The following is a 20,584-nucleotide window of genomic DNA, read 5'->3' as shown; positions in this document are numbered from 1 at the left end:
CGCACCCGCGGCCACCAGGGGGCGCTCGGACCGCGCGGCCACCAGCGCGGGGAGGCCGCCGACTCGCAGACCCCTTCGCGCCCTCGGAGGAAACAAAGTACACCTTTGTCAGCGTCCCGGCGCGTGTGCGTGTGAGACGGCGCACACGGGCCGGCCTCAGCGTGCGCAGCCCCCCCGGGCTGACCTTCCTCCCACTCCAGCACGCCCCGAGGGGCTGCCAGGGCCCGCACCGGCTCCTGCCGGAACACGGCGCTTCGCCCGCCGCCGCCGTGGCCTGTGCACTTCGCTTTCCCCGCTCTCGGCAAGGCGGGAAACGGGCCAGAGGGAGCCTGGCCCCAGGACTGGGGGCTACGGCTCGGCCGGGCCGCCTTTGATTCGCCCGCTGCCCCTCGCAGCCCGGGCCTCCCCGGGCTACCCCTAGCCTCCCCGGGCCACGTGCGCTTTCAGACCGGGTGCAAGTCCCCGGGCAGGTTTCCGAGTCAGGAAGCCCGCGCGCCACTCCGGCTCGGGCGGCGCGCCCTCAGGACTACAAGTCCCAGCAGGCCCCGAGCCACGATCGCCGAGGCAGGAGGCGCGGCCCGCCTGGCGCCTGCGCAGTGCGACCACCCGAGCCTGCTAGTACCACACCCCCGGGAGGGACGGAGGGGAGGCAGAAGCATCCGAAGCATTAAAGCATCGGAGGGAGACGGAGGGGTGGAGAATGGAGTGACAGAGAAACGCGGAGGGTGGGGGGTGGGGGGGAGACTGTTGAGGGAGGGGGGAGGGGGGACACAGAGGGAGGAAGAAGCGGCGGCGGCGGCTCCTCTTTGCAGAGGGGGAAAACTCCGAGGGATAAGAGCAGGAATAATGCGGTAGGCAAGGCGGGCTGCTCGCTCCCGGCTCCCGGCTCCGGCAGCAGCGGCGGCAGCCCGAGCAGCGGCAGCAGCAGCGGCAGCACCCCCAGCAGCTGACAGCCCCGCCGGCAGGCTCCCTCGCTGACCGCCGACTGTCAATGGAGCTGGAAAACATCGTGGCCAACACGGTCTTGCTGAAAGCCAGGGAAGGTAAGAGGCAGGGCTGGTGCGTGCCTGGCGTATTCGCCGCGGGCCAGGGTGCGGGCGTCGGGCGGCGTGTAGGCTGGGGCTGTGCGTGTGCAGGATGCCCGCAGTGAGTTGGTCGCGAGCAGGACACCTCGGAGGGCTGCTCTGCAAACGCTTCAGGGGTCCTGCCCTTGGGCTCCGAGAATATGGACTCGGGTAGAGAAGCAGAAAGGTCGAGGTTGCAGGGATTAAGATGCTAAAATCTCCCTTAGTTTCCGGCTCTAACCTTACAGACCCTGCCATCTCGGCAGCTGTTGAAAGGTCAGTTGGAAAAGCATTCATTCAGGAAGAGATGGGCAAACATGCAAACAAAATAGCTTTTCGAGTCGGCCCGGGATGGTTCTGTGAGTGTGAATCGGTGTGTGTGTTGGGGCGGGTGTGGGGGGGTGGAATTAGCAGAAGCCAAGTCTTTGCTTGCGCAGGCTGAGTTGATATAGGCTATTGCTGGAAACCATCCACTGGGAATGTTTCTTAGGGAAATCCCGTCGTGTGGAAGGAAGCCTTTTAAAGGCAAAGTGAGATGTTAAGGAATTAGCCCGTTCATAGAATTACGGGAGATATGGCTGTACAAATCACCTAGAAAATAATTCAGAATTTCAGAGTTGCCCCCCCCCCCCTTTGGTGATGGGAGGAAGAGATAACTGAACTGTCTGATCTCGGTTCAGTTAAGAAAAGAAAGGTAAGTGTGCTGGGTGCTTAGATGCGTTTTGGGTGCTCATTATTAGATTTCCTGCGTTTAGCTGGCAGGAAATATCGTCAAAGCGAAGTGGGTAAGAGCCTAAGTCAAAGCTGTAAACACACATTTTAACTCTTCCATGAGACGGAAAAGAAGAGAGTGAGAGAAAGAAAAGAAAAGTGGCCCAGAAACTTAGATGCTTCCTAAAATGATTGCGTGTAAACATACATATTTAGGAACACCTGGAATTTATGTAACATCTCTTTTGCCAAGATTTGAGCTCTGGCGTGCAGCCGTTTTACAAAAAGGGGAAGTGGTTTTTCCCTTTCATGGGAGGAGGCTTTCTTTGACACCCAAGGTAGAAGGCAGCCTAAGTAAGGTCTTGACTTCAGAGGGCTACTCAGGGAGCAGTCCACGAAAATGCCTTACCTACTTAATATTTTCATTCACCCACTTTGATGAATGAAGGAAGAATTTCTGGCCAGCAATAAAACGATTCATGTTTACCCAGGCAGTTCCATCCCCTTGTGGCTATGTACACGCTGTGCCGGTGGGTGATGCGCGACCCAGTAACTCAAACCAGCGTTCACGTCGTGATTTTGTCGTCACTTGTCGCTCTAAAGCCTCCTGGAAGGTTTGCTTTGAAAACCCCAGCAGAGTTTAAAATATGCTGGTCCGTCCCCCCTCCCTTGCTCAGCTTTAATGTGAACAGATTTGTAGGAGTGGCTGTTACTTGAGGACTTCAGGTTTCTAAGGCCTGAGCTTCTTTCTTTCTACCGAACCTGCCGTTTTAGCGAACTGGATCAAGGTGGGGACGAGTGGACTCTCCCCTGGACAGGGCTGTGCGTCCGGGAGGGAAAAAAGCGGAGAAAACAGCCCCCGCTCTCGCCGCCGCTGCAACCGCCACCTAGTGGTGGGACATGGTTGTACATCTTAGGGCTTGGGGGCTGGGAAAGTTTTCCACCCTCCCTCCATTCTGAAATTATTTCTTGGGAAATCACTGGATATGATAGTGCTGGAGGCTTTGCAAGTTTCACTGGTTACTCCTTTAAGGAGGAATCCTGTTCCTTAGATCTATGCTCTATACGTTCGTTCTCCTGGGTTTTTTCTTCCCTCAGCCTTTGGTTGCTTCTTTTATTATTTTTTAAAAAATTTTATTTATTTATTTGACAGAGAGAGAGAGAGAGATCACAAGTAGGCAGAGAGGCAGGCAGAGAGAGATGAGGAAAAAGGCTCCCTGCTGAGCAGAGTTTGATCCCAGGACCCTGAGATCATGACCTGAGCCTAAGGCAGAGGCTTAACCCATTGAGCCACCCAGGTGCCCCTGGTTGCTTCTTTTAAAATGTTTTGCTTGGAGTTGGCAAAGTGTTGTCAATTTTCTCTCCCAAAATTAGTCTTTCTAGTTTTTCCTCTCTTTCTTTCTTTCTTTTTTTTTTTTTTTTTTTCATTGCCTGATATTTTTGTTTGGCAGGCTAACAGATTGTTTTTTTCAGAACTTTAGGGAAGAGAACTGCAGGCTGGAAGCATCTATGGAATGACTGAATTACAGTGATCAAAAGTGCTGGAGAATGTGCCTTTCACTTCCTTTGCCTTTGAAAGTCTTTTCAGTTTCTGTTGGAGAGTTTGGGAATCATCTCATGGTGAGAAAATAGCTTCATCCCTTTGAAATGGAGAGGTCCTTGTCTGTAAGGAAAGGGAGAGACATGAATGAAAAAAATTAATCACTGACATTGACACTTCATTTTCTGAATTTGCGTTTCTCTTCATCTTCCTTTCTTACATTTAAAGAGAATCTCCGATTTTATGTGCTTCCACTTTCTTCTTTTGGGTCTTTATTAAATCTTTGAGCACCTATATTCTAGTTAGTATGGAAGATTTTAGAAATAAAATCAATTTATTTTTCTCTTTTCAGTTATCATATTCTTGAAGTCATTCTTTTAAATTAAGGAACCCCCCCAATCCCATTATCCAGATATTTGGAAATGAAAATTTCAGTCAGTTTAGTGAAACATCTAATGTAAAATTTATAGTATACTTAATAATCTGAGTTGTTTAGAATGTTTAAAAGTTCTTCTTACATGAAGTCTCTTATGAAAGGTCACAGATGAGAAATATAATGGGCATATGTGAAATTTAATTTACTTCACTTAACAAAATATACTGTAAACAATTTAAAATGTGGCTTTCAAGTAAAAGTCACATTTGTCCTGAACAATAGAGAAACAGGCCTTGAAGAAAGACAGATGCACTTTACAAATGCTGTAAAGGAAATTGTAATTGTCCATGTTGGTGGGTAATTCTGGATCCTATCTCTCATTATTGTTATGCATTCTTAAAGGCAAATGGCTTCTTAGTTCACCGTAAATTCAGATTCTTACCATAATATGTATAAAGGGAAAACATGAATATATCAATAACATAGGAAATCTTTAAGTGGTTTAGAGTAAAATGAGTCATTGTAAGTAATTATAAAACATAGCAAACAAATCACACCTTTGTGAAAGTTTTTTTTTTTTTTTTTAAAGATTTTATTTATTTATTTGATAGACAGAGATCACAAGTAGGCAGAGAGGCAGGCAGAGAGAGAGGAGGAAGCAGGCTTCCCACAGAGCACAGAGACCCATGCGGGGCTCCATCCAAGGACTCTGGGATCATGACCTGAGCCGAAGGCAGAGGCTTTAACCCACCGAGCCACCCAGATGCCCCTATGAAAGTTGTTTTGAAATAAGAAAAGATAGATCTGATCATCTAAGTTCAGAATATTAAACCTCCCAAATGTACCTTGTGGGCTGTTTGTTTGTCCTGGTCTTATGAGAAAAGTCTCATGACTTGGTCACTCTTAGAAATTTTAGATTACTTTTCTAAAAAGTGATTAAGAAAAAAAAAAAGAATATGAGACTGAATTCATGCCAATTTATGGAAATGAGCTTAGTGATTAAGCATTTAATGAAAAGAGACCCAGACTATCTATCTATCTATTTACATTTTAGAATCTCAGAAAAGTGGCAAGCAACCTGGTGTCGAAATAAGAGGGAGAAAGAGTGTTTGCAGAGTGTCTTTTGTGTGTTTCTTTCTGGTTTTATTATTGCACCAAAGGTTTTTATGTTTTTCTCATATTCTAGATGTCTTGCCTCACTCTTGAGTGAACGGTGGTGAAGAAGCAGTTTTGCAAGGGCTCACCTTTCTTCACAGGCCAGCCATAGCCATATCTGATCAATAACCATGACAGAGGGAGTACTGATCACATTTTCCTGAGCATGATCCTAGCAGGCACTGAGCCCAGGAAGCCAGAAGTCAGAAATGTAATGACTTTGCCATTGGTCCAAATTTCCGAGAAGCAGAATGTATAGGAACTTTTCTCTCAGAGAACTCTGTGGCTTGTTGGCCTGGATCTTCCTGATGATCAAGATTAGGGACCTGGTGAAGCTCTTGCCAGCAGAGGTTAGGGATGGTGGGAGGGGGGTGGGAACCTACATCCAGCTGGTGAAAGGCAGCCTCTGCCAGGACCGACTCCGTATTCCATCACACGGCTGGAAGCCCGTGCTTCCTTCCCTCTCCCTCGTACCCCTGGTTCAGGATGATGAAACCGACATGTCAGTGTATTTCATTATGAGAACACTGGAATGTCTCTGAAACTTACCGACTCCTTCCTCACTGTCACCGACAGGCAGGCATACTTGGTCCTCCCTAGGGCTTCTCCCTTCAATCTTACTGAGCTGAGAGCTGCAGGGTTCACCCCTGGTAGGAAACTGCCTGCCCTGTTAAGTACAATGCTCTTAAATGAAACCTGCCTTTTATTTTTTGCAAGTGTCTTTTCAGTACTGATGACTTTGAGGTAGAGGAAACAAAAGCGGTGTTTTCAGAATGGCTCGCTCTCTTTCAGAAAGATTTCAAGTGATGATTTTAATGAATCCAGCGGCTTGTTTTGAAAATCATCAGATCAATGCCCACAAGACTCTTCTCTTTCAGTAGCTTAGCTGCTGCTTGTCAGATTCTAAACTCCAAAGTGCCCAAACTCTTCCAGTGCCCAAACTAATCCTTGTTGAAATGATGTCTTCGGAAGCTGTAGCTCTTGTCGTGGCTTGGTAAATGATAGCCTTTGGGTCTGGGCTGAAGACTTCAGTAATGTCTAAGAGGATTCAGGGAAGAGCCCAATATACGTCCAAATCTACCTTTACCAAGGGCTATTCAGCCCATACCTGGGAACTTCCAGTGTTCTTGGGAAACCATCCAGGACTGTGGGCAGTATTTGTTTTTATTTTATTTTATTTTTAAAAAATTTTAGAAGATTTTATTTATTTATTTGACAGAGAGAGAGATCACAAGTAGGCAGAACAGCAGGCAGAGAGAGAGGGGGAAGCAGGCTCCCTGCTGAGCAGGGAGATGCATGCGGGGCTCGATCCCAGAACACTGAGATCATGACCTGAGCTGAAGGCAGAGGCTCAACCCTTTGAGCCACCCAGGCACCCCTGTCTTTTAAATTTTTTAAGTAGGCTCCATGCCCAGCGTGCAGCCTGAAATGGGGCTTGAACTCAGGACCTGAGATCAAGACCTGAGCTGAGATCAAGAGTCCGATGCTTAGCTGATTATTGCCACCCAGGCACCCCTGTGGGCAGTATTTAAAGTTCATATTTGTTGCCGAGATATTTGTGGCTCAAGGTAAAGCATTATAATATTTAGACTTTTTTTGAAATAAAAACCATCTATGGTTATAAAAGTATATTAACCACAGTCGACCATGCAACTGAGCAGAAACTTGAGAGCACCATAGACCGTGACCACAGACAGGTGACCCCACAGAAAAGGAAATCAGGAGGCGCGCCTGGGGTGCTTAGTCCGTTAAGCTTCCGACCTTTGGTTTCTGCTCAGGTCATGATCTCAGGGTCATAGGGTGGAGCCCCTCATCAGGCTCCATCCTCAGTGGGGAGTCTTCTGGAAAGTCTCTCTCTCTGCCTCTCCCTGACTCCTGCTCTCTCTCTCAAATCAATAAATCTTAAGAGGAAGAAAGAAGGAAAGAAAGACAGAAAGAAACCAACCAAGAAGAGTTTCTCCGGTCCTGCTCCCCCCACCCCCACACCTCACACCAAAATAGAATAGTGAAGAAAAAGGGTTTTAAAATGTGATTTTAAAATGATTAAAATGGATTGTACAGGCTTAGATAGTAGGAGTGATTGCTACTTTAAAACATTCTGGGGGTGGTGGCTCAGTCGTTAAGTGTCTGCCTTTGGCTCAGGTCATCATTCCAGGGTCCTAGGATTGAGCCCCCCCCCCCCCACCACCAATCAGGCTCCCTGCTCAGCGGGAAGCCTGCTTCTCCCTCTCCCACTCCCCCTGCTTGTGTTCCCTCTCTCACCGTCTCTCTTTCTCTGTCAAATAGATAAACTCAAATCTTAAAAAAAAAAAAAAAAAAAAAACCCACATTCTGTATTACTTCAGTGAAAATTTTTATTTAAAAATATCCTAAAGATTGCAAAAATTTTAATCAGTAAATCAAACTTCTTAAAACCGGTCTTTTTGGAGTGAAGACCATGTTGTTCCATTGGTACCATCCAAACACTGGAGGATCCACTCCACTTTGTACCCATCATGCTGTGTTTTAAGAAGAAGGCAGTTGTGGCATCTGGGTGGCTCAGTCAGTTAAACATCTGCCTTCGGCTCAGGTCATGATTCCATGGTGCTGGGATCAAGCCTGGAGCTGGGTTCCCTGCTCAGTAGGGGAATCTACTTCTCCCTCTCCCTCTTCTAGCTCGGGCTCTCTCTCTCTCTCTCTCAATAAATAAATAGAAGCTTTACAAAAATAAAAAAATAAAATAAGATAAAATAAAAAGAAGGCAGTTACCTCTAAAATTAGATCATAACCTCCCCCTCCTCAGTTCCTCGTTTAGAGAAAACCGTTCTCAAATTGTCTTTGGGGATTCTTACAAGGGTGGAACCATTCATTCATTCACTCATTCACTCATTCATTCAACATCTGGCTGTTGAAGGGCCCTGTGGGGGGGTGTCAGCCTCACAGAAGTGCCGCTGCAGGTGGCTTTGGGCCTGTCAACAGCATCATCATCTCAGGCTTTTAAATTGGTAAATCAGATTTGAGTTGAACTAGATTCCCCCCCACCCAAAGCTAAAGTCCACAGTGCTGTGACCTGCTTCGCTAGGTCACCATATTGACTTAGCTGTTCCAAGAACTTGGAAAATAGCCTGAGGGACCAAAAATAGGATTTAAGGATAATCCAAAGGTCACACTTGAGGGATAGGCCCGAAATGTGGAAGACAACCGCTAATTTTCCAAGACATTGTGTTTGATTATGGTCAGCTCCTACAGATGGAAAACACTGAAAACAAGGGCAAGAGGACCATTTAGTGGGGAAATGAGAAGATCTAAGAGGAGAACTGGTGTGCCGGGGGAGCCTTCCAGGTGGAACTTTGGAGGTCTTTCTAGGGCCGTGGCCTGGGTGCGGTTGCTGGGCCACAGTTCTGGAGTGAAGGTGCTGGAGGGCGCCTTCCTTTCTAGCTTTCTGTTGGGATTGATTTGAGGAATGCAGCCTGTCACCTGGAATGACCTGGAAGGGTTAAAGCTCTCTAGTCCTTTAAATCGGTGTGCTGTCCAACGTGGTAGCTACTAGCTACATGTGCTTCTTTATATTTTAATGAATTAAAATGAAAAAATTCAGTTCCTTAGGCAGGCTGACCACATTTCAAGTGCGCAGGAGCCTCATGCAGCCAGCGGCTCCCTTGTTGGACTGCACAGATACGGGACATTCCTAGCACAGCTGAAAGTTCATTTGGACATAGCTGCTTCAGAGTTCTACACATTCAATTGAAGAAGAGGGTGATAACCCCCTAAACTTCTGACATGAAAATAGCGGGGAGGTAAGGGCGGGGAAGAGGGAGAAATGGGGCGGGTCTGGAGAAGAGAGAGGGAAAGAGACAGAGGCAGGGTGGGAGCTGGGGGATGAGGGATTAGGACTGAGTCACTTTGGAGACAAATTTAGTTCAGGGACACTCACAGATACTGGTGGTGGTGAGCCAGCCATATTTTTTCTTTTTTTTCATATCTTGTTGGGAAATTTGCCTAGGTTGAGCAACCGACTTTCCTGATTCAAATTAAGTGTGTATTATAGATACCGACAGAGCCCTGTGTTCCTTCTTGAAACTCCTGATGTGAGGATATTTTGAAACAGTCATTTTATTGAGAAAAAAACATTGTATGTATGGTAGATCCACGGAAGGAAGGAAAAAAACAAAACAAGAAAAACCCAAAAAACAACCCAGCTCTTTCTATGGACTTCAGAAAGTTGTTTTAAAGGAGGGTGAAAATAGGTAAAACAATTTTATGGCTTTCCATGTCTTCTGAACAATACAGACTGAAATAAAATCATAAAGAGAGATGTCAAAAACACAGCATCTTTGTGTCCACTTTAAAATGCTTTCTCCTTAAAAACTGTTTCCTGTGATATTTAAAAGATTTTGAAGATAACCCCGTTAGAGCACACTTAGAAAGCGGCGTAAGCATTTGAAACACTCAAATAGTTAGTTGCCCTTCTTCGGTGTCTGAAGCAAGGAACCCTATTTGAAGTTGTGCCAAAGAATCAACTGGTAACATCCTCCTGACAGAAGTCAGTAATAAATTAGGCTAATTTCACAGGGCCTGCTTGGTCCCTAGGAATTTGTAATCTGTGGAGTATCAGTCTTTTTTTAAAAGGCAGCAATGAAATGAAACTCAAAGGACAACTTCCAGGGAATGTGCAGAAAGCCAAAGAAACTCAGATAAACAGATAAGATGATTCCCATGTTGTGAAGTGGCAGAGCCCGGGGAGGGGGCACACCGACTGCCCCCAGTCTTCTCCGTTGGTCTACTGTCTGGTCTCCACTTGCTAGAATGGAGATTCCTCTGGTTCACAGTGAGACGGAGATGAAAGGAAGTCACTTGAACTGTGGACTTTCGCAGAGCGACCCTCCAGAATCCTTTAATGTTCCAAAATAAATCTTTCCCCTCCCGTGTAACGTAAGCCAAAAAAACAAACCTGTCGCTCAGGGCGGTATGGTTTCTAAACGTGAATGCCCATGAGGTTGCAATTACAGAAGAGAAAGAGGGTCTCTGTCCCATTTCCTAGGAAAGGGGTGTAATTGGAATATAATTGTCCTCATGGATCCTGATTTCAGGTCAATGCCAATTTGAGAGCCATTGGTTGTGGTAATTCTTACTAGGTTGTGAGTGACTACTGATAGGTGAATCCTCCCATAGGTGTTTGCATTTTAAAGTAGAACTGTTGGGGCACCTGGGTGGCTCAGTCCGTTAAGTATCTGCCTTTGGCTCAGGTCTTGATTCCTGGGTCTTGGGATCGAGCCCCATGTCGGGACTCGGCTTCTCCCTTTCCCTCTGCTCCTCTCCAGCACTCGTGCTCATGCTTTCTCAAATAAATAGATAAATAAAATCTTAAAAAAAAACAAAACCCAAACAAACAAGTAGAACTGTTTACCAACTCAAATGAATCTGTGATTGGTGTGTGTGTGTGTGTGTGTGTGTGTGTGTCGCGCATGCATGCACGCATGCAAGGCAGCTCTGGTCCTTTCTGTAGCCCCGTTACTGGTGTTCTTCCACCTGCATGGTCTCCCCCATCCCTCGCACATACCGACACATCAAAAGAGACAGTCAGCCTCTTGGCATCTCCTCCTGGCAGGGCTCCGAGAGAATCTTGAGAAGCCGCAGAATTGTCCCCAAGGGACAGGGCATTAAACCAGATGGGTGGTGGTGGGGATATGTCGTTGGCAGCATGTTCCTCCGTTTCCTTGCCAGAACCCATAGATGGGCTCCGGGCAGGCTAGTTCCTGCTGGCATCAGCATAGCACGTGCAGATCACATCTGCCCCCTGTCCGCCCTTCCTTAGATACCTGCTCCCCCTGGGAAACCCTTGTCACGAGGCGTCTCTGCCTGATGGTACCTTAGGTGTGTGCCCAGATGGTTGCAGTTTTCTTCACTGAATTCAAAAGAATCGGACTAGGGTGCTAGAGGAGGGGGGGACCCACCAGAGTGATTCCTCTGCCCGATTGCAGGGGGTCCCCCTCTCCGTTTCAGAGAGAGTGTGTGAAGCAGCATTTTCCACCCAGAGAGGCTTCTCAGTGTTAACCCCTTCCCATTTTTCAGTGGTAAGTTTATAGGTGTTTGCACTTAGAGGCCGTATTAACGTGTGTGTGTGTGTGTATGTATGTCTACGGGATGCATTAACTTAGCAGCTTTCCTTTTCGAGGATCTTTGCCAACCAAGAGTCTCTTCTTAGGGGTCCCTGTCAGAACCGAGGTGCTGGAGGGGAGGCAGCATGGTGTCACTGCCTGGTAGTGAGGGGACAGGAACTCAAGCCTTTGATCTGCTGCTGCAGAGAAGGTGAGCCTCCAGACTTCACCACTTCAAGAAGAGAAGAGGGGTGAAGGACAGGGTTGCCCAAGTACAGGCCAGAGAGAACCCAGCCAGTGTAATTGGTCAGCCTATCTGATAAAAGGTCTTGTGAAACCTCATTTGAAAATGGAATTCCGTCTTGGCAAAGGTTTTACACCACTTGTAAAATGAAAACAAGCTGGAGAGGTCAACAAATGGCCCAGGAAAACAGCTTTGGGAGGGCTGGTGCAGAAACGTGCTCTGCTTCATCTTAATGTTGTCTGTTAATGCATTCAGGAAGAGCTTGTGGGGATGTTCAGATAACATCTGTGGGAAGGAACTCCAACCAAGCTCTAGGAAAACTAGGCGGTGGGGTGGGGACAGAGAATGGGGCTCCAGACTTGACTGGCAAAGGATGTCTCAAGATCCAACTTTTCTCAGGCCTGGTGCTGCCGTGCGTCCCTACCCCCACGTCTCTAAGTCACAGATTAGGGAGGGTGTCTGTCAGAGGCGTATGTGCCCCGTGTGTTCAAGAAATGCCGGGCTGATGTTTTACCTAAGTTACATGGAGGAGAGGAGGAGAACAGAGAAAGTTAGTAAGATCCTCAAGAAATGGCCTTGATGTCACAGTAGATGGTAAATTAGGAAATGATTCAATGATTCAATTAAATGAGTTAAGAAAGATTAACTAAGGGTCTAGGGCAAATTGGAAAATGTTTCCCACATGTTTGTCTTAACTGTGAAAGATGTCTGGCAAACTCCCCCACCCCCATCCCCAATTTGGAAGTGGTTTGTTTTACTTGTTTTGGAAGAAATAAATATTTGCATTAGACCAAAACACTCGGGGCAAACAGTTCTCCTGAATTCTGAGGCTCTGTGTGGGTTGGAGGAGATGTCTCATGCCGGTAACGTCATACCTTTTTTGGCTAACTCGAAGGCACCTTAGGACACAATCTTCACATGTTTTTCACATCACGACTAGAACAGGGTTGAGCAAATGGAAAGAAAATAGGAAGCCAACGATCCTTCCAGACCTAGGAAAGTCTGTCGGCCTGCCATGCGAGGGATGCGATCGTTATAGAAAAATTGCCTTTCTGCTTATGGCCAAAGAGGCTGGATCCAATTAAGACAAGGAAAATGTATGTTAAGTTGGAGGAAAAAAAAATGTCTAAACAGTCAATTCTGTAATCCTCTCTGGAGAGGAAGAAGCCAGCGTGACGGGGCTTTATGGATGAAGCCAAACCCTGAGATATATAATAATTAGCAACCACTGGTTATTTTGCCACACACTCATTCTGCAGACCACTAACCATTGCTTGGGATGGAATGCACCGAGCCTAGATATTTGCCCCAGATGTCTTCCCATCAGTAGTATCCAATTAGAGGGATTTTTAAAATTAAAGCTTAATTCTCTATAACATATAACAGAATATAAATTAAAGAAGGACAAACCTGATTTCCTCAGTGGTTGCACGGGTTAGGAAGGTGTGGCTTAGTTTCTGGGTACGCTTCGAGTCTACGTCTCGGCTTACATTTTGGTAACTGCTGGGTGGCTGATGGTTTTATATCATCGTGTCTGGTCTTCTCACTCGTCTCTTTGGCAGCTTGAAGACCTCTCGGGAGTGAGTGTGAGGGGGTCAAGGATTTCAGAGTCAGGTTCTTCTTGGGCAGGTGTTTAGAAGTGAATGTGTGTCTGCTCATAATTCCATTTGCCCAGGGTGCGGGCCCTTGTGCTCTGAATACCCACTCTCAGTAGGAGAGCTCAGGGACTCCCCAGAAGCAAAATTCTGATGGGAACAGCCTTGGATTGGCTTCTGCATCTTGCCAGAGTCATAAATCCAGCATTTAGTGTATACTTACAGTGTACGTGGCAGGTTCTGATAAGAGAAATGGTGAACAATGGAGTCCCTCCCATTTTTTCTAAAAGAATCACTTAAAAATGATAAAGTCCTTTGTGTCCATGGTTTTCATTGATCTTTGTAATCCTGTGAGTGTGTTTTGCTCTCCCCCATTCTTTTATTTATTTATTTATTTATTTATTTATTTGACAGACAGAGATCACAAGCAGGCAGAGAGGCAGGCAGAGAGAGGAGGAAGCAGGCTCCCTGCTGAGCAGAGAGCCCGATGCGGGGCTTGATCCCAGGACCCTGAGATCATGACCTGAGCCGAAGGCAGAGGCTTAACCCACTGAACCACCCAGGCGCCCCCTCCCCCATTCTTGTAGGTGAAGAATTGGAGGCTCAGAGTGGTGAGTGACTTACCATAGGGTCCTCTGCTAGCTCCAGAGCCCGGACCCCGCACCCACCCCTCTCCACGCTCCGCCCCAGCTGTCGCCCTCTGCAGCTTTACCAGCTCTTGGGAACATCCGTACTGACACACATGAGACGTTTGAAAAAGAATCCAGTGCGCGGCTGTGACTCACAGCTAAATAGGGGTCATTTTCTCTCATTTTTAAGACTAAAAAAATTTCCTCCAGTCTACCTGTTTGCTAGAGAAGCGTTCAAAGAGCAGTGCAAATCAGCAAGAAGAAAGTAAAAAATCTCTGTCCTTCCAGGTGTCTCGGCTGCCAGTCCTGTCTCTCAGGGGTAGTCACCATCCCCATCTGGGGGTCATTCTTCCCGATCTCTGTGTCTGTGCACGTGTGAGCACACTCGTCCGTTTACACAAGTGGCAGACTGTATACATGCTGTTTTGCAGCTGTTTTCAGGCAACAACATGTTGTAGGGCTTCCCCACATCTGTGTGTCTAGTTTCCCTTGAGATGGATGGGTGCTGCGAAAAAATTGTGAATCACTTTGGAAACCAAGTATCGTTTCAGTGAAATGCTGGGGGTCTTCTGGCATAACCCTGAGGGTTATCCGGTTCCAAAGGGGTCTGTGGTTGCCATTTGTCTTGGCCTGGTTTGATCGTGTATTTAACCAAGCCCCTACAGTGGGCCATTTAGGTCTTACAGTTTACTTATTTGTTTGTTTATTTATTTATTAAAAGATTTTGTTTCTTTATTTGACGGGGTTGGGGGAAGTAGGCTCCCCGCTGAGCAGGGAGCCGGATGCGGGGCTCCATCCCAGGACCCTGAGATCATGACCTGAGCTGAAGGCAGAGGTTCAACTCACTGAGCCACCCAGGCGCCCTTGTTTATTTTTCTTAAGTAGGCTTCATGCCCAGCATGGAGCCCAATGCAGGGCTTGAACTCATGGCCCTGAGATCAAGACCTGAGTTGTGATCAAGTCAGTCTCTCAACCGCTCAACTTACTAAGCCACCCCAGGCCTCTCAGTGTTACAATTTTTAAATATATTGTAAATAGTGTGGGAGTGTCCTGTACATTGTATAATATCTTGATACACTTATTTAAAGATTGAGGTTTTGTTTTTTGCTTTTTTTTTTTTTTCCTGTGGTGGTATCTGCCTAATAGCGTTTCCTCACCCCCTACCCCACACTCCACTTTGGGAAAAATAATACTAATTTCTAAAGTGGATCCTCCTCTCTCTCTGCCTGCCTCTCTGCCTACTTGTGATCTCTGTCTGTCAAATAAATAAATAAATAAATAAGAAGGGGCTCCTGGGTGGCTCATTGGGTTAAAGCATCTGCCTTCAGCTCAGGTCATGATCTCAGGGTCCTGGGATCGAGCCCCGCATCAGGTTCTCTGCTCGGCGGGGAGCCTGCTTCCTCCTCTCTCTCTCTCTCTCTCTCTGTCTGTCTCTCTGCCTACTTGTGATCTCTGTCTGTCAAATAAATAAATAAAGTGGAGTTAAGTGGCCCTAGGGATGTACAAATACATTTTCTTATGAGAAAGGAGCATGATACACAGGAGGACGTGTGATAAGACATTTTTGAAAACCTTGGGATGTAATACCCTTCACCTCTGAGAATACAGCCATCTTTTCTGTGGTATTCAAAGTTTGGATTAGGGAAATCAAGTTCAGTCAAAGACTTCCTTGGCAGCGACCATGTCATGGCCCCTGGGTTTTGCATTTGTGGGCTGGGCAGGGAACATAAGACTCTGATAACAAGCCCACAGCTTCGTAAAAACGGTCTGGTATTTATTTCGTTTGATCATCCCCCCAGCCTAGACTTGGCCAGTCCTTCTCCATCTTTTTCTTTTGGTTTGTGAAAGAGAAATCAAGCTCAGAGAGGTAAAGTGATTTTCCAAGGGCACACAGCAAGGACCTACTTCTCTCCCTTCTCCTCTGGCGCTCACCCAGTGCATCCGTTCCCGGGGTCTTTGTGGACTTGCACAACGTCAGGGAAGTACACTTTAGCTCACGGAGGCCGTAGATCTGTAAGTGTATCTGGGGGTAGGCAGGCTCTTCCCGAATTCCCTCAAAGGTGTCACATGTGCTCCCTTTGGGAGGCCCCTTAATCTCTCTTGCGGGCCTTTTACCCAGTACGGCGTTCTCCTCTGTGGAATTTTCTGGGTTCTTCCTCTGGTAGCTACTTTGACTGAAGGTTTGCACGTGATTTACCTGGCGAGGGTTCTAGGAGTCCCACCTTGAGAATCAAAAGCACAAGTAAAAACAGTAATACAAAAACAAGTCACTGGCCCTGCCTCCCCTTTTTGTCTCCCTCCAAGAGAAGCTTGGCATGAAGCCAGCGTCTGAAGCCTTGGGTCTTCAGTATTTTTGTAACCGTTGGAGGGGAGGGTGGCATTTTCCTCCTGGAGGCATCTGTGGATCATTGGCTCATACCCCAGTGCTTACTGCTGCCTGGGAGCAGCAGAGTGGACCAAACTGAGAAAAACGGCCCGTTAATTGGATGATGAGTCTGATGGTGGCGGTGAACTCACTGTCATCTCCGTGAGCTCCTTTCTTCTGCATGGAGGGACGAAAGGAAGCTCAGGCAGAGAGTAGTGCCCATCTCCAGCAGAGGACCAGGCCCCCAGTCAGGACTGTCCTCTGTCCTCTGAGGCAGCTCGGCAGCTCTGATGCCGATTCTCAGGCTGCATTTGTTCCCAATAGGATGACAAAGTGCCATACCACGGGCAACTTAGAACCACAGAAATTTATTGTCTCACAGTTCTGGAGGACAGAAGCCAAAATCAAGTTGTGGGTAGGCCACACTCCGTCTGGAGGTGCTAGGGAAGGATCTGTTCCAGGTCTCACTCCTTCCTTCTGGTAGCTTCAGGCGTTCCTTGTTTTCTAGATGTCTGTCTTCTCGCTATCTCCCTTCACACGATCTTCCCTCTGTGCCTGCCTGCCTCTGTGTCCTAATTTCCCCTTTTTAGAAGACACCAGTCAAACTGGATTAGGGCCTAGCCTAATAACCTCATTTTAACATCAAATTATTTATTATTATTATTATTTTAAATTTTATTTATTTATTTGACAGAGAGAGATCACAAGTAGGCAGAGCAGCAGGCAGAGAAAGAGGAGGAAGCAGGCTCCCCGCTGAGCAGAGAGCCCGACTCGGGGCTCGATCCCAGGACCCTGAGATCACGACCAGAGCCGAAGGCAGGGGCTCAACACACTGAGCCACCTGGGTGCCCCTCAAAATTTTTTTTTTTTAAATTGAGGTGTAGTTGACATACAATATTACATTAGTTTCAGGTGTACAACATAGGGATTCAACCTTTATGTACCTTAGAAACTAACCTCATTTTCACTTACTCACCTCTGTAAAGACCCTCCTTCCAAATAAGGTCAATGCTGGGGTTAGGGTTTCAACCTATCTTTTTTGCAGGGGCGGGGGGGGGGCGTTGGACACAATTCAGCCCATAAGAAAAACCTCTGCCCATGATCTGAATCAGAAGCTCGTGGGCAGTCCCTAGGAATTTGTATCTTACAAACTCCCGAGGATCAGCCAAGCCAGGCATGGGAACCACCACTCTGAGGATTTTAGGAGTCTGTCCTGAGATGATGCTGAGCCTCTATTCCAACCCGGCTCTCCAAACAGGACTCTGCACCTTCCCTGGGATCTGGTTTCTGTCCTCTGCTCAAATCTTTCTAGGGTTGGGGAACTCATGCCCTCTCTCAAGCGGCCCCTCCTATTTTGAACTACTGAAGTAAGAAAAATATTTATTAGACAGGCTTCTTGTTTTACCCACTAAATTGCAACCTCCCGGAGGGCTGGGACTTGGGTTTTTTCTTTCCCTTTATCTCCTTGGGCCTCAAGAAATGCTGATGGTAAACCCAAATCTGCAGTCAAGCCCAGGGACACCTGGGCCAGTGAGTTCTGCTTCTGCCCTTTGGAGGCATTGAGAATAAATGCAGCACACTTTGCTGGGGGGTGGGGGTCCGTTTTATCCCCGCGCAGTGCAGAAAGTTATTTTGTTTTGTTTTTAAGATTTTATTTATTTATTTGCAAGAGAGAGAGAGCAAGAAAAAGAGATCGTGAGCAGGATGGGAGGTGAAGCAGGCTCCCCGTGGAGCAAGGAGCCAGCCCTAAGGCTTGGTCCTGGGATTCTGGGATCATTACATGAACTGAAGGCAGGCACTTAATCCACTGAGCCACCCAGGCACCCCGAAAGGTGTTTTATTATAGCATGGGGACAGGACCTGTGGACAGAAAGAACGCCTGGGGCCCTTCTAATATTAGAAGACAACTGTGCTTCCCACCTTAAAATTGAAACCAGAACCCTGGCTTCTGGATTCCCAGCTCGGTGCTTTCCTTGCCTGTCACATTCAAGTAACTGACACATTCAGCCTAGGATCAGAATCTATTATCAGCTGAGGAGATTGTGTTGCTCACATCTACAAAGGTCAAGGACATAGCCATTAAATAATTTCTTCCTGAGGTGGGGTCAAGACACCCACTTTCTTCCTTTTCGAGGTAATATGGGTATCTTCTCTTGCTCTTAGGTGTCCTGAGCCAAGATGTTTCAGTTCCCCTGAAAGCTCTATTGATGCCTCTAATGAAGAGGTTGAAGAGGAAGGAAGAAGGTGCCACCAACATGCTGTGTGAGCTTTGGCACATTGCTTGACCTCTCAGAGATGTATAAATGTACACCTTGCCCGAGTGATTTCTAGAGCTCTATTCACTTCAGATCTGAGAATTTGCTGGTGCATTTTCCACTGATGGTAATTCATCTGTGGGTGCTTCATAATAAGATTTGATGTTAATTTGAAGAGCAGCCATTACACATTAAAATGAAAATTACCCCAAGGAAAGAATTAGAGCTGGGAGGGGTTACATGTGTAATAGAAACAAACAGGAAAAAAACCCTACTACTGCTAATTTAACTGATGCCTGCAATCTAAGAAGGGCAAATGCATGATTCTAGTATTTTCTTTAGTGGATTATAGAAAAGAAAATTAAATCAGAAGTCAAAAATAAACAGTTTGATTGCTCTTTACTGTATTGTCTTAATAAACAGTCTTCCTGGAAAATTTAAAAATACACAGTGTTCTGTCTGGCCAGAGAAAACAATAAGCAAATATTGTTGAGAAAATGTGAGACTTTTCCATCTAGGCACGAGTGACAGCAACATTGCCATGTGGACTTGGAGACATCCCACAAGGAGTTAGAGGTTGATAAGCATTGCCTGCTTTTCAAAGCTTGTGACTGGGGACACAGCTGTCACCCATGGGGTTAGAATAGGAGTGGGCAGTGCTGAGCATTCTTGCAGACTCTGGGCAAATCCTGACCCACTTCTTCATTTGCCCACAACGTCTGGTCTAGACGTCCGCCTTGTCTTGACTGGCCACACATATTTTACAGTCGAGGGGGCTGCTGAGAAGATTGGTGGTTCTCTTTCCCTTAGGTTTTCTATGGCTGTATGTGGCAAAAAGTGGTATCTCTGTCATCATCACATGGGGTTAATGCCCTCATGAGTACAGAAACCCAGTGAAGAATACAAATAAAAGAATGTCGATATAGACCCAAGTGTAGGTAAAAATTTAGTTTATGGTAATAGAAGCATTTCAGATAAAAGGGGAAAGTATGGCTCACTCAGGAACTGGTGCTGAGGTAAGGGACTAATGAATCATTGGGGAAGACGTAACGTTGGATTCCTACCCCATGCTAACCAAACAAATTACAGAAGTGAAGATTTAGATTTGTAAAAAAAAAAAAAAAAAAGAACTATAAAAATTCTAGAAGAAAGTATAAGTGAATATTATAAGAAAAAAGGCTAACATAGCTGACAATGCAAAAAATAAAAAAGAATCTCTGGCAAAAGTGATCACAACAAAAATTGAAAGTTGGGTGACAAGACTGGAAAAATTGCCTTAATCTATTAGATACTCTCCTAGAAATCCATCAAAAGGAGGAAATGCTCCGTAGAGAAATGTCCAAAGACCATGAGGAGGCATTTCACAAAAGAAAGCATAGCTACAAAAGAAGCTCTATTAATTAAGCAGCAATCTTGGTCGCAAATGACCGCAATCCAGTTTGAGCAAGCACAGGCAAATGAGAATTCATCTGGGGGGAAACTGGGGTGTCTTGCATGTCAAGGAAGGGTGGGAGGTACAGGGACCCGGATGGCCTCAGAAGCACCGTAACCCAGAACTTGAACACTTCTAGCACTCTCCATCTTCTCTCCCATCTGCTTCGTGTTCTCCCAGCCTCCTATTTCCTCATCACTTTCTGTGTGTTAGGGGAACATGTCATGGTTTCCTATTTTACAACTTGCACCAGTAGACGGAGACTGGTCTTTTCCTCCCAGTTCTGATTTGAAAAACTAAGGAATGACTCCACTTGACCTGTCTTGTGTTGGTGGATCGCTCTGGAACAATTTATGTAGATTGCAAGCTTCAATTCTTAGATTCTTAGTTTGAAGTCCGTAGGGGTGAAATGGTAACAACATGATGGCTCTGGTTACAGCTAGGGAGGATGGGGTATTAAGTGGAGAGGTAGTTTCCAGGGGAAGAGGAGAGGCATTATATAGGGATTCACTATACAAGAAAAGATATTCAGCCCACCTGTAAACCGAATCTTGTGTATATGCAGAATCTTAGAATGGCAAAAATGTAACACATTGATAAGGAAGTGTGGGTAGATAGGTTCTTTCAAACATTACACTCCCTTTGCTGATAGGAGTGCAAATTGATGTCTTTCTCAAGGAGTCTGACAATATATATATCAAAAGGCTTAAAATTATATAACCCTTGACCTTGAAATTCCAATTCTATGATTTCATCTTAAGAAACACAGTGCACGGGTGCTTGGGGGGCTCAGTGGGTTAAGCCTCTGCCTTTGGCTCAGGTCATGATCTCCGGGTCCTGGGATTGAGCCCCGCATCAGGCTCTCAGCTCAGTGGGGAGCCTGCTTCTCCCCCTCTCTCTGCCTGCCTCTCTGCCTACTTGAGATCTCTGTCAAATAAATAAATAAAATCTTAAAAAAAAAAAAAAAGAAAAAGAAAGAAAGAGTGCACAAGGGCGCCTGGGTGGTTCAGTCAGTAAGCATCTGCCTTTGGCTCAGGTCATGATCCCAGGGTCCTGGGGTTGAGCCCCTCATTGGGCTCCTTGCCCGGTGGGAAGCCTGCTTCTCCCTCTCCTACTCCCCCTACTTGTGTTCTATAGCTGT

The 20,584-nt window shown here is 46.4% G+C and overlaps 1 protein-coding gene and 1 long non-coding RNA gene across 2 annotated transcripts in view; both read left to right on the top strand.

The window, feature by feature from the left end:
* The first annotated feature begins 749 nt into the window (after nucleotides 1–749).
* Nucleotides 750–20,584, top strand: part of GRK5 (G protein-coupled receptor kinase 5) — a 209,569-nt gene continuing 189,734 nt past the window's right edge. The window contains exon 1 of the mRNA XM_059173046.1: nucleotides 750–1,043. Within this exon, the coding sequence (XP_059029029.1) occupies nucleotides 992–1,043 (52 nt within the window). The 5' untranslated portion in view covers nucleotides 750–991. The remainder of the gene's footprint in view (nucleotides 1,044–20,584) is intronic.
* LOC131830626 (uncharacterized) lies at nucleotides 8,651–20,416 on the top strand. Its single transcript, XR_009353249.1, has 2 exons — nucleotides 8,651–11,134; nucleotides 17,920–20,416. It is a non-coding gene; the product is annotated as an uncharacterized LOC131830626 (long non-coding RNA).

Source organism: Mustela lutreola, chromosome 4 (assembly GCF_030435805.1).
Source record: "Mustela lutreola isolate mMusLut2 chromosome 4, mMusLut2.pri, whole genome shotgun sequence".
Lineage (NCBI taxonomy): Eukaryota > Metazoa > Chordata > Mammalia > Carnivora > Mustelidae > Mustela > Mustela lutreola.
The sequence above is the reverse complement of the archived record's forward strand: the minus strand, read 5'-3'. Positions and strand labels throughout refer to the sequence as shown.